The sequence below is a fragment of the Tenrec ecaudatus genome, chromosome 13 (assembly GCF_050624435.1).
Source record: "Tenrec ecaudatus isolate mTenEca1 chromosome 13, mTenEca1.hap1, whole genome shotgun sequence".
In the NCBI taxonomy this organism is placed as follows: Eukaryota; Metazoa; Chordata; class Mammalia; order Afrosoricida; family Tenrecidae; genus Tenrec; species Tenrec ecaudatus.
Window position 1 is genome coordinate 91,368,362 of NC_134542.1, and position 14,251 is coordinate 91,382,612.

General features: G+C 47.6%; 1 protein-coding gene across 1 annotated transcript in view; it reads right to left on the bottom strand.

The window, feature by feature from the left end:
- Positions 1-5,166: 5,166 nt before the first annotated feature.
- LYPD6 (LY6/PLAUR domain containing 6) overlaps positions 5,167-14,251 on the bottom strand; it is a 147,793-nt gene continuing 138,708 nt past the window's right edge. The window contains exons 4-5 of the mRNA XM_075529814.1: positions 9,923-10,053; positions 5,167-8,142 (exon numbers count right to left, since the gene is read on the bottom strand). Coding sequence (XP_075385929.1) covers positions 7,975-8,142; positions 9,923-10,053 — 299 coding nt within the window. The 3' untranslated portion in view covers positions 5,167-7,974. The remainder of the gene's footprint in view (positions 8,143-9,922; positions 10,054-14,251) is intronic.

A 14,251-nucleotide genomic window follows, 5' to 3' on the forward strand; every position in this document is an offset into this window, starting at 1 on the left:
CAAAATCAGTTTTCTGGGGGGTGACTGTATCCATAGAGAATACTCTAGAACTAAGCTCTTTTTACAGCCATTGAGCTAGTGAATTAATCAATGTCTGTTGTTTCTTCTGTACAATAGGCATTGTGGTCTATATTTTCGAAAGAGTGTACAATATAGCAGAACTTCCTTCTCCTTCTTTGTGCCATCTAGTCAATCCCTATTCACAGAGACCCTAGGCCAGAGCCAAATGGAAAAACCAAACTCACTGCCACTGACTGAGTCAGCAGGGAGTCATAATAATAACCAATGAAATAATTTCAAGTGAGTTAAAGGAAACCCTGGTTGGAGCAGACAGCTGCTAAAAGACTAGAGGGTTGGGTTCACTTCAGAAGAAAACTTTTGCTCATCTACTTCTGAGAAGCCAGCCATGGAACATCGATCACATGGAGGACAATTCTACTTCGATACTGTGTTAGTCTGGGTAAACTAGGGAAACAAATCCATAGAAACTCATATATATATATATGATAGTTTTATATAAAGGGTAAGTGTACATTAAGAAAACATCCCAACCCAGTGCTGTCCAAGCCCATAAGTCCAACATTAGCCCATATGTCTGATACCGATCCACAAAGTCCTCCTCTATCTCACAAAACACACGCAATGACACCGACTACAGGAGGAAAGCCGAATCAGTGAACAAACATGTAAGCATCTCAGCACAGGCAGGGGTCTCCACACGGGTGCTCCAGCACCCAGGGCTGCATCGGGGTAGGTCCATTTGGCTTCTCCTCAGGGATGCCTTGCAGGAAGTGAGTCTTGCCAGCTGAAGCAGGGAACTGGCTAAGGCAGCTGCACCCTAGTCCGACCATCACAGACAAGAGACCCAAGAACTAGAAAGGCGAGGCTCACGGAGCCACTTCTCTCTCCTCCCTTTAATTAACCCCACATGTGTTTATCAGCCAGGTTGGCACAATAAACCTTAACTATCTCAGACACACATGAGGTTGTCATGATTCAGAATCTACTCACTGGCAACTCAGTGTTTTTAAAGTGTCATGAAAGGGAAGTGCTGCTTCCCCTTTCTATAAAAGGAAGGTGACTATTAAATATTCCTGGTGATTTTTTTCAATGCCGTCACCTAGCCTGGACTTAACTCACAACCCGTGCTTTCCTCCCGGTCTCTTACTTCTTCAAGGAGGCCTTTCAGTTCCTTACACCTGACTCTCACGGAGTCATGGGACACTTTCCCTTGGGTCTAGGACGGTCTCCCATCACACAGGGTGTGTCTCTTCACTTGGTATTTAGGTCAGCAACAAAACCACACTGTGTCATTAATTAATTGCATATTATGCCACGGTCTGAGAAAGGCCCTACCGTTTAAGTGTTTAGAAAGCGTTTCGAGGGACCAATCTTCCCAGTTTTGATGTGTTCTAGGAACAAGCCAGCCTGGTTCAGCCATGAGGTCTCCTGGAGAGCTCTGGACCCAAAAGACCTCAATGAAGAGTAATTCCAGCCCAGGCACTCTGCTCAAGCAACTGGTCTTCGCATGCCAACTGTACAGTGGGGGCCCCATGTTGCTCGCTGTTTTATTGCAGGGAGGGGCGAGGTTGGGCCAAATGAAGCCAGTGAGTGGTTACGCAGCTGGAGGAGAGGTTATTGCACAGGGAATATGGACAGCTGACGGGGTGCGCTCAGACTCTGGGAGCTTCTCCATGCACCGCCACAGACACACATCCTTGTGGGTAGAGTGACCCATTGCTGGCAAATTGATTCCCCTCATAGCAGAGCTCAAAGATTAAAGAATGCGTAGGGGGTATGGCTGGTGTTTAGCCTGTCCTTTTACATGACAGATAGGTTCTGGAGATTTGCACACTCAACAGAAAGGCTTTCGGTCACACTTTCCCCACACTGACAACATGATTTCTGTCACCTCCTCAGGCCAGAGCCCCAGCCCCAGGGACAACCAGGATTTGGGAGGTCATTTCTGACACTAGTATGAACACAAATCCCTCAGAGACGATTTCCAAGTGACTGATAGGCCAGGAAGCTAGATGCAGCCTTCCTCCTTTTTAGATGATAATTCTGAAATTGATTATTTCCCAAGTATTTTTCTTCCCAATTTAGAATCTAGGTTTCCTCTTGGTTAGCTTGCCTTTCTAGGTACAAGTCTGCCCTCTCCAACCTTTACTCTCTGCCCTTCCCAACCCTGATGGTCTCAGTAGTGCTGCCAGTCCCACGAGAATGAGGACAGAGATTTCGACAATGATTTCATTCTCTCCACCTCCGTGTCCTTGAGAAAAAGGAGCATTTGGAGAAGTTCCTTTTTGTCTTTCGTATGGGCCATGCGGTTTTCTCAGAGACAGATGATCTCCATTGCCCAGGGTCCTTGTCTCTCCTCTGTAAAACAAAGGCACGTTTTCAAAGGCCTTGCTCACTTTTTACATGGGGACCCAAGAAATGGCTTTTCTGATAAAAGTGCCAAAGAGAGGAGCCATAAAGCATGTCATCCTGGTGACAAGTTGATATGGCACAAAGGGCCCTAGGCCAGGTGTCAAGATCCTTGAAGTTGAAACTCACAGTCGTTGTTGTTGTAGCTAACTGCTGTGGAGTCAGCCCCCCGGTGCGGGTGCGTGGCCACAGCAGGAAACACTGCCCGGTCCGGTGCCATCCCCATGATGGGCTGTGTAGGAACCGCTGCAGTGCATTGTGCGGATGTCCTAAGTGGATCCCGACGCTTTGCTTAGTCTGTGTTAATCTGCACCTGGCTCAAACCCATTGCCATCAAGTCAGTTCCAATTCATACAAACCCCAAGGAGCAGAACTGCTCCAGTGGGTTTCTGAGACTGTTTATCTTCCCGGGGACAGATGCTCTTATATTTCTACGTTGGGGCAGCTGGTGGGTTGGAATTGCTGGCCATGGTTAGTAGCCCAATGTTGAACCCGCTGTGACACCAAGGCTCCTTGTTAATCTGGAAGGCCCGCTAAAACCTGGTCGTCATCATAGCAACACACAGCCTCCAGTGCCAGACCAGTGGTGGCTCCGTCGGGAATCGAACCTGCACCTCCTCCAGGGGAGACATGAATTCTGTCACCGAGCCACCTCTTCCCCTAACGTTGTAATGGACCTCCCTTAACCACGCCAAAGCTTCTGCATGGAAAGCTGTAAATGTACATGAAATGTTTTGAAAGTAAAATCGTATACAAAAATCAGGGCGGCTTTGTTTTTGTTAGGTGTCGTTGAGTTGGTTCTGACTCACAACGATCCTGTGTACAACCGAGTGGAACACCGTCCGTCTGGTCATGCGCATCCTCACAATTGTTCCTGTTTGAATTCAGGGCTGCAGCCCGTGTTCACCTGTCTGGCAGAGGGCCTTGCTCTCTGTCCCCGCCCCCTACCACGCATGTTGTCCTTCTCCAGGCAGATGCCTGAGGTACAGGAGACAAAGGCTCGCATTCTTTGCCTCTAAGGAGCATTCTGGCTGTAATTCTCCCAAGACAGATTTGTTTGTTCTTTTGGCAGTCCATGCAACTTTCATTATTGTTTGCCAGGATCATAATTCAAATGCATCGATTCTTCTTCAGCCTTCCTTAGTCAAGGTCCAACTTCCACATGCATGTGAGGCCACTGAAAATACCAAGGCTTGAACGAGGTGTACCTTAGTCCTCCAAGCAACCTCCTTGCTTTCCAACACTTTAAAGGGGTCTTTTTAAAAGGAGGAGCAGCGTTTCCCAGAGCAATGTGTTGTTGGAGCTCTTTGCTGCTACATTAGGAGCACAGGTTTGCTGCAGAACAATAGAAAAGGGTCTCCCTCAGAGGCCATTCTCAGCCTGGGGGTGGTAGGTGTCTACTCAGCTCCAAATTCAGCATCTGCTTTGGACTTAAAATTTGCCAATCATAGTAGCAAGAAAATAGTCCATCATTTGGTCCAGGGAGAAGCCCCGATTTTAAAATTGGCTAGAAAGAGCAATAGCTGAGAATGAAGGCTTGGCTTGAAAGGTATTTGACAATCTGCATTGGTTTGGGAATAGTAACTTATTGTAGACATTTTGATTAAAAAAATAAATCTTTTTTCTAGTACATTCCAGTAGAGAAGGCTCCATGATGAAATCGTGCCATTTTATATTCATGCCTTAGTCTTGGCTCTGACTTCTTGTGCATCCTTAGAAAATTGGCCAAATCTCTTGGGTCAAGTTCTCCCAATTATAAGATGGGCAAATCACAGATGCTCAAAGACTTTTTGCATATTCACTGCTGGTTGCGGTAGTTTATTAAGAACATTTGTGAGCACCCCTCATGCATTTCAGTTCAAAGATAACATAATGTATCCCTGGCGCTCCGCCTGGCTTTACCTACTTAGTATGCCTTCAGTGGTGTGTTTGTAAATAAAATTTTATAAATGTGTTAGGGAAGAGATATGAAAAGCCTTCATAAAATAAAGAACTCTTTTAAACCTCCCAACTTGGTTAAATGTGTATGCCTATGATTTCAAAATTAGGTTTTCTAAAAGCACAGTCTGCCTGCGGGGCTATTTACATGAAGCACATGTAGCTATTCACAGATCAGCAGCTTGAGCTCGCTCGGTGTATGGATGGCATTTTAAGGAGTGCTAACGACATCATGGATCCAGAACCGAAAGGAGAGACTTTGTATTTCCTAGAAATTTCAAAATATTGGGTGTTAAAGAATGGCCAAGAATGGCAGATAGGCTGGAGTTTTGCACAATCACTTCCAATAGCTATAATTTTGTAAGAGAAATCTAATGTATTCATTGTATAAATTAAAATGATATTCATATGATTTCAATGTTTATTTTTTACTTCAAGAAAAACCAGGAAAAAAGGTCTTCTATCTGATCATCATTAACGCAATTCACCCTAACAACAGGATAAGGTGCAAAAATAAAGGTGGGTTGAATAACAAAGAAATGTAAGAAAACTGAAGTCCAGGTTGAAAAATCTAGTTTTCTTTCATCTTTGGGTTGTTTTGCTTTTGAGGCTTCCCCCCATCTGCATGCCTCACTTAGCCCGGTTTATTTATCGTCTATCATTTCATAAATGTTTCTCTTCTCTCTACACCTGAGCTCCTGAAAAGAAGCTCCCTGTGATCCTAAGTCTTATCCACAATCTGAGATCACTAACCATTGATTGACAAGGAGACTGGTGAGGTACACTTAAAGCCTTTATTCGTTGATTTACAAAATGTACACTATTTACAAAATTTAGGTATTAATCTCATACTGACATGAAAATGCTCAGGGTTGTCTAAAAATAAATATGTGGTACAAAGGTTAACACACACTTCGCTGCTCCTTGCACGTTAAGCCTCCATCAGTGTGGGACTTAACTGGAGGTTAAGTGTGGTTGATCGGTTAGAAGGCTGACCCATCCTGGGCCTTCCAGATAAATATCCCTCCTGGGATTTTAGAGGCTGGGGATGGTGGGAAACCACATTCTTGTGAGAGATTCATCAGAAACTGTTCTGGCAGACCCACTGGAGACTTGCAGCAACACCTGTACAGCCTTCCAGGATGGGTGCAGTGTTGGGTGGGGGGGGGTGAAGCCATACCATGTCAACCTGCTGCCTGCACCCAGACAGGGAGACTTTGACGGGTCTCTTTCTCAAGAAGAACCAAAATTTGGATTTTGTCTATTATTCAAATAAGCATGCAGTTCTTGGAAGATGTCAATGAACAATGACCATGCACAAAAATGGTACTTGTAGACATGTACAACATTGAAATTCAGATGCAGGATCAACCTGTCTTCTCTTTTAGTAAGCGGATGAATGAGAAAGCCCTACCCCATGCCCCAGAGAAAAGCAATCAACTAGGCACACACACCAAGGGCCTTCTTAGACGCAGAATGTGATGCACTCCACAGAATGAGATGGCCAAATTCTCACGAATCAGACCTGGAAGTTTCCAAGGAGGGGGATTTCAGCGCCCCTTTTCCTTTAATCCCACACCTCATCCTACTTAACCTACATCGGAAGGAAAAGACCTCATGTTATTGAACTTCTCTGAGCCTCAGTACCTTCATCTGTACATTTAAGGATTACCAACATTCCTCTGTAGGGCTCTTGCGGGAATGATACGACCTAACGTACGTAAAGTGCTTAGCAAAGTGCCGGGCATGTCTGAGGTGCTTGCTTCATCAATGTCGTCCTTTCTCCCTCTCTAGCCCTCGCCCTCCATTGTAAGCAACAGATTGATAGACCTACCAACCTCTGAATTAAGGCTGCTTGACGCGATTTCGATTATTTTGTCTCAGAGGTACCAATAACCATGCCTGTGTAGTCCCTGAGAAGGTCTCGTTTTCCAGGCCAGAGACATTTTTCTGTACAGGGCAGAAGAACCCTGACAACGCGGTCCTCTTTCTTAGCACCGGCTCCACTGCGGTCCATGCGGGCATGCCTCCACACCCTGCACAGAAACTCACCCCAGCAGGGAGCACCACCTGACCACTTCCAGGATGTCACCATTGAGGACATGGTGATCGAAATCCTTGAGGCAAACACAGCACTCTCTCTTTCTCGTGATATAAGTTCACTTTTTTTTTTCCAACACCGGTATCAGTATTATAGGTAACTTTCAACTTACGAGCTCTACCACTGTTGAAAAATACGTATTCTAATTTGACCATCTCGTTCAAATGTATTCTTTTGGTTAACAATATATTGTTATTTCTAGTCATGCCATAGAAAAATAAATATTGTATAAATGATTTACAAGGGAGAAGGGAAAAAATAATAATTTGGAGTGCCTCAAAAGAAGAGGAAGGATGGTGAAAATATCACCATGAACTTAAAAAGCAGTGTCTAAAACAAACCAAGAATGTCCCACTGCAAAGTCGGCTGGGTCTCCTTACCATCACGGGGCCATCCTACAGATCCACCGTGTCCTCACCTTTGCATATGACATCCCTTCCCCTATCGATCCTGAGGCGATGCCCGTAGAACCTTCTCGCAAAAGCCACTGGGGAATTGTCAACAGCACAAGGAAGCTCCTTGGGCAACAGGAACTGCAGATGGGGGAAGAAGCTGGCTGAAATACTTCCTGAGCCTTGATTTAGCTAAGACTGGCCTGCGAGTCATCTCCTTGCTTTCGTTCCCCAAATTCTCTGTCTGCATACCCTCTCCCTGGGGAGAACCCACCTCGGGAAGCAATCCCCATCTTCCTTTGGCACTCGGAGGGCAGTGGCCACGCTTACTTGTCCAGGTGCAGTCTGGCCCCTCAGGCAGCACAGTTAGGTGCCCACACAAGGCCGCCCTCACTCATTATGGGAAGGGATCAGCCTAGCTGCGATGTGAAGTCCCTTATGGATTTCCATACACGGCAGAAAATACTCCACTAGCCACATGCCAGACTTCCACGGCTGCCCTTTCTCTGCCACACAGAGCCGACGAAATCTTAGTCACGCCACTAGAAGGTGAATGGTGGGGAAAAAGACACTGCACAAATTGCCTCCTATCTTCCAGGGAGGGGCTCAATCAGAAGCTCCAAGGAAAGATTCCATCCATTTAAGAACAAATGTTGGAAAATTCTAAAGCTGTCAGTTAATTCATGACTGTATTAAAACCAACGATTCTTTAGCCTTTTCCTGAAAACATACCCATCGATGAAGAGCCATTAAACGTGTCCTAGAGGATCCCGGGCCCTCCCCCGGCTTCTGCATGTATTCCAAATGAAGACACCCCACCCCCCAACTCAATAAATGCACAACTGTTTTCTCAAGCAAAAATAAAGGTCTGTGGTTGGGAGCTCTGGGTCTGTCTCGGGGGGAGGCTGGCGCTCGTGTGGTCTTGGAGAGACACGGAGTGATCGTGCTGAAGCAGGGGCAGTTCCTAGGGGCCTGTGGAAATGCTTGGCCCTGACGGTGTCCTTACGTGTTGGGGTCTCTCACAGGTAACTACCGTCAGGCCAGTGACTCATGCATGAATATGGACCAGTGAGAATCCCTTGGATGGCTACTATACATGGTGCCCTGCAGCCGCTATAAGGCGAGGCCCAGCCACACCCACAAGCAGGACACTATCACTGACACGCAGTGTGGGTGTCTGTTTGTCTGGTTTATGGGCGATGTGGTCGCAAACGTGGCATCGGTTTCATTTCGGGGGAGCGGCAGGTTGCAGATATTTCCTTCACAGCAGGAAGTGCAGACCTTAAAGAAAAGAGGACAGAAAGCAGTGGTGAGAAGCTGGCAAGCAGGCTTTAGAAGGAGGCAGAGGTTCTGGAAGGAACCGCGTCGCTCATGGCAAGACTCAAACAAAAATGACCTGACTTACAAAGGAAGGCCCACATGCACTTGGGGGCACCGGGGTGTTATTTTATCTCAAAACCAAACCTCCTTGGACTGACTTCAAGTGCTCTCTTTTTGGCAAGGCCGCCATGCAGTTTTAACCAAGTTTCACAACCTTGCTGGGCCTCGGCTACTCCATCTGTACAATGGGGATTATGACACTTGCCCTGCCTCTTTGAAGAGGCTCTTTTCGGATCACTTAAGGCCGCCGTCTAAACGGCAAGCTGGCATCTGCCAAGTTTCAACAGTGAGAATGAAGTGGCCACAACCCCGGTCAGTTAACTTTGCATGTCCACTTCCATTGACCCGTACGCAGGGCCATCCCTATTCTCACAATTGAGGGAACGTTTTAAAGGGTCTCTGCGGGTGCAGGGCTGTCAGGTGGACCCTGGCTCCTGGTGTGCCCACACCCGTCGGGGTTTTCAATGGCTGTGATCTGTCAGCCACGCTGTTCTGTCGATCCCAGTTTGGGAAAGAGTTGGGAGTTTGTTAGAACCGTCGACCTCACGCTCCACTCTGGACCTACAGAAGCTGCATCCGCATGGTGACAATAGTCCCCGGGGGTTGTGTGCCCAATGAAGTATGAAAAGCTCTCCGATGGGCCACAGCCGAGGCGGTCATTGTCCTGCAGGATTTGGGTCTGTGGTCACAGTTGATACAGCCTAGGAAGGCAGTCTGACACGGGAGAGAGAGCCGGGAGGTCAGACGGGAGTTTGAATTCTGTCTCTGTCACTTAATCGCTGTGTGGACCTGAATCTACCACAGAACCTGTCCAGCTCTCAACTTCCTCCCTGGTAATCAGAGCCATGTCTAGCTTTGCTCAGGGGGTTCAGGCCAACAATGTGTTTGAGATGTTGCTTGAAAATGACGTTTCTGCTTTTTCAAGTCTAAGCCCTAAGGACAGTGGCGTTCCAGGGTCACGGGAGGGGCCCCTAAACAGGAGAAGGGCAGCCCGATGGGGAAAGAGGGCAGACTCGGAATAAAGACCAAGATCTGATACAAAAGACGACCCAAGCAGCTAGCTCGCAGGCCCCGCCGGACCTGCAGCTGCACTCCCTGCTCCAATCGCACGCCAGCTGGTCTCTCGGGCTCTCCATTCTCCTGCGAGGTGGCCCTCAAAGTCCCTTCTGCACAGAGTGCATCTGTGGACAGGATGCAGATGAAGGGAGCCAGTTCACAGATGATTGTCCTCCAGTGGAGCCAACCAATAACCTTCCCGGAGCCTGCAGACTCATAGACACGAGCTTTACGGAGAGCTCTCGCGACTCAAATGCTGGGGCCACCCCCGGCTGCAGGAATTGCTGGGACAGCTGCAATGGTTTCCTGGGATGCACAGATCTGGCCCCTTGTTCCTCCTCCTACTAGTACATTCATTCCTCTTTTCGGTGGGAAGTAAAAGATGCCTGGTAATTCCCATTACCTTCTTGGGGTGTGCTTACACACTTCACATCAGTTGTTCTGTGCCCTGTGAGTTTGTACTGTTTTAGAACAAAGAGGACAGGAAGTGTTTTTTTCACAAGGGATGAAGATGGTCAAAGGCCAGCCTACAGTGGGGACTGAGCCTCTGCTCACGGTGCCGACAGGCCTCTGCATGGGAAAGGGCCGACTAGGAAGTACCAGTCACTTGCTCTGTTTCCCAGACCTTGTGGCCTTCATGCTCGGAGTCTCTGCAGCCAGTGGACAAGCACTCCTCCAGCGGCACGCAGCGTTTGGTGACAGAGATGCTGTTCCCTGTGACTTCCATCGTGTGCTGTGTGTAGCAGTATCTGGTCTCTGTGAACAAAGAGAGAACATTTGAGATGCGAAAAGGCGGTCCAACTAACCCGGATGGAAAATGACAGGAATGTGACACTACAAGTTCTGGACAATCCAACCGTACATGGGGTGTATATGGGGTCACGTTTATGCTCAAGCCCAAAGATCTCCTTTGGGAGAGAGAGCCCCTTCCCCAGGGAAGGAGGACAGCATCCCAGACTCCTGTTCTCTCTGTCCATCATAATCGTATCAGATAAGCACACAGCCGCATCACTTTTGCCTTTTAATGTATTTGCCATGGTACTCATTTTTCTTTGGGGGGAAGAAGATTTAAGGGCAGGAGGAGGATTTGATGGAATAATTTCTCTTGTGAGATCTAGAACAACGTTCAGAAATCCGAGCCTCACACGCACTGGTATCAAGTTGGTTGCCGTTCACAGCAGCCCTCTATGAGGTTTCTGAGACTGCAGATCTTTGAGGGAGAATGCATTCTTGTCTTTTCCCAGGGAACACCTGGTGGGTCTGAACCGCTCAGCTGGGGATAAGCAGCCCAGAGCCTAACCCACAGCACCGCCAGAGCCCTCAGCAAACCAATGCGTCATTCGGACTCATCGGAACCCTCTACGACAGAGTCTAACTGCCCGCGTGGGTTTCCAAGACTCTAACTCTACGAGAGAAGAAAGCTTTGTCCTCACCCCACCAGAATGGCTGGTGGTTTCGAACTGCCAATCTTGAGGCGAGCGGCCCAACTGGTAATCATCACCATGCTCTGAGCTCTCTGAAGAGGTGATTAAATTAGAACACATGATTAAAGAGGTGAGACAGGTAACTGATTGTTAAGGAAAGACCACAGCAGAGGCGGAAATGTGCATCCGTGTGGGGTGTCTTGTTTGTTCATTTCAGTAAAAGAACAATTCCCAAGTAAGGGTGGAATAACTGAAAACAGGTTCGTTTTATCTAGAGAACATGACTTTATCCCAAAGAAAAGCCTTCTTGCCAACGTGCAGAGCTGCGACCTAGACATCATGACAGATGCAGACAAACCAACAGCACAGGCTTTCCGGGGCCCAGGAGATGCTTCTTGCCTGAGCGTCAGCTCAGTGTCTGTCTCCAGACCGGCAAGACCAGGACCCCGATGGGAGTCCTTGGGGGTCCTTCTGAGTCCGATGGGCTCTGAACACTGGAGAACTCTTCCAAAATTCTTTAGAGTTTTCTGATCTTTAATTTAAAAACCAGCAAAAAATGATGGTGGCAGTGTCATTCTTTAAGGCCTCCAGGTGGAGTTCAGCTTTCTGAGCCTGGGGTTCAGGAGACTGCTTCTGCTCCATTTGCACATTAATAGAGAAAAATGAATAATTCCTAGGAACTGTCAGTGAGCTGTTTTTCATCTATGTCGTGGACTCAACTTTGCGTGCTTTATACATTTTAGATACCTGGTGACTAATATAGAATTATGACCTTCGCTGGTTTTACTTATTAGGCACTAAAAGCTCCCGCCACCAGGTTCCATTGTGATTTCGGGAGCTTTTAGCTTGCATAGTCAGAGCCAGAGAAGAAAGCTGAAGAATTTCACTCCTTGGTAGCAAGTGAATACAGATTACCACACTGATACCTTGTAGAAAGTCCAGAGAAATCAAGGGCATGGAGCAAATGGGTGATGTACTCAGCTATACCCAAAAGGTGGGGGATTTGAGTCCACTCTGCGGTGCCTTGGAAGAAAAGCCTGAAGATCTACTGAAAACCCTACACAGCACCATTCTCTTCTGGCCCAAACGCCTTGTCCTCAGTCAAGTCAACCAAACGGCAACTGCTTGGAGGGGTCGGGGTGGCGGGATAATTTCCTTAGGCATCCTTCACAGGTGCCATTGAGTTACTTCTGACTCAGCGCCCAGATGTGTAATAGAGCCGAACACTCCAGTCTTGCTCCAGTCTCATAATCATTGTTGCGTTGGATCCCACTCTTACAGCCACGGTGCCCATCGCTCCATCTCACTTGAAGGTATCCCTCCTCTTTTGGTTAACCCCCTGCTTTACCAAGCACAGTCTCCTCCTACGGATGACAAATCTAAAGTACAGAGCTTGGTGTCTCGCCAGCCTTAATTCTAAAGAGCGTTCTGGCTCTGCTTCCTCCCAGAGAGATATGACCAGCACCCACCCCCGGATTCAATTTGCCAATCCATCTTTGGTCTTCCTGATTTATCCTTCAGTTTTGCCTTGGCGACGAGGAGATTGCAAGCACTGTGGTTCCACCAGGTGCAGCTGAGTCCTCAAAGTGATATTTTTGCTTCTGAACGCTTTCAAGAGGTCTTTCAAAGCTCAATGCAATGGCTCAATGCAATACACTGGTTTAATTCCTGACTGCTGTTCCCTTGGCCACTGAGTTGCAGATACAAGCAAAATGCGTCTCTTGACCAATTCAGCATTTTCTCCGATTATTGGTCCAGTGGAGAGGATTTCGGTTTCTCTTATGTTAATGTGTAATCCATAGCTCAGGCTGCACTCTTTGATATTCATAAGTCCAAGCTTTATATCCTCTTTGCTTTTGGCAAGCAAGGTGTGTCGTCTACAGATCACAGGGTGTTGATGTGTCTTCATCCATCCTGATGTCTCATGCTTTTTGAAATAATCCAGGTTCTCAGATTATTTTCTCAGCACAGACACTGAACAAGTATGGTGAACCAATACAACCCTGACACACACCTCTTCTCACTGTCAACCGTGCTTTATTCCTGTACTCTGTTCATATGACTCCCTCTTGGTCTATGTACAGGTTCCTCCGTCGCACAATTCCGTGTCCTGGAATTTCCATTCTTCACAAGATTATCGGTGATGGTTACTGGTCACCACTCCGTCAAATGCCTCTGCATCGCCAATAAACGCAGGCATTGAACTTTCTGGTCTATGAAAAGTGATCAGGGAAAACCCTTACCCGAATGGCCTCCGAGTGAGTCTTCCCAAGGTGGCCCCTTTCCCCATGGTGACGCTCACTGTGGTGTGACTGGGCAGAGTCTTTGGCAATGCCTTCTCCCTAAACATCCTCTCATGCTTCACCCCGTCCAAATTCTGTCAACTAGAATCAGGCCATCCAGTCCCTTGCCTGCTCTGGCGCGGACAGGGAAAACGGTGGAAAGTTCTGTACTGGGTGATGATTCTCCCAAAGCCTTGGAAGACTTTCAAACAAGAGCGCCGGCTTCTTGTGAGGAAGAGCACATAGGGATGGCAGCTCTCCTCCAGGTATGATCTTCCAAGCCTTTGGCAGGTTTTGACAAATAGCGGCCAGGAGCCTTTAAGATTTCACACACTCTCTGAGACGGCATAGTTGGCTTCTTGGGCACCAGCCTGGATGGGCATTTATGGCCACAATGGGTACACTTCTCCACTCCCATTCCATCTCCAAACGTCAAGAAAGCCAGGCAAACAGTAATGTTCTTACCTGCGGTCTCTTCTGCTTCCAGACAACCAGAAACAGCTGCCAGCCTTTTTATTTCTCCGCTTGTACATCAGAGCAGATAAGATCCTACTTTATGGAATAAGTCAATCACGACGTGGGTTCCGTCTGGGAATTAGATGCGCCCTCCAAGTAGTGAGTCGCGGTGCTGTAAGTAAGCCTTACAATAGCAATTTGTGGACTTGGTAGCAACGACTTCTCGGTCCTTAAGAAATGCTCGGATGGACTTATTGTTCAGGAGCTTAGTCCACTGAATGGAAGTGAAGGCAACACGTGGTGAAAAGATCTTTTCAGAAAATATACCCCCGCGAGGTCCCTAACAAGCCAGCTCTGGCCATTCTCAGGAGGAGTGGGGGCCAGTGGTGTGACTGGAGAGCATTTGTTCCTCACGCTTCTCCGAGTGCAGTCCATGCAACACAGACGTGTTGAGAACACACCATCCTTCCAGCACCACAGCCCTCCTTTCTGAAACATCAATTCCTCACTAGTCTCCAACCACCCTTTTTATCTGACAGGATGCCTAGGGGTCATGGAAGGAAAAGGAAAATTGCTGTGGTTAAATAAGTCTTGGAAATGCTCAGAGCTAAATGGGCTTCTTTGGGTGCACACATTTTGAGAAACCCAGTATCTAGTGTGATCCCCAAGCGGGAAGACAACGAAGACAGATGATCCCATGCAGAACGAGGTGGACCTCCTGTGGTTTGTCTCTGGGCTGTAATGTTGATACAACTGAGTTTCAGCCGCAGAGCATGGCTCACTGTCCCGTTT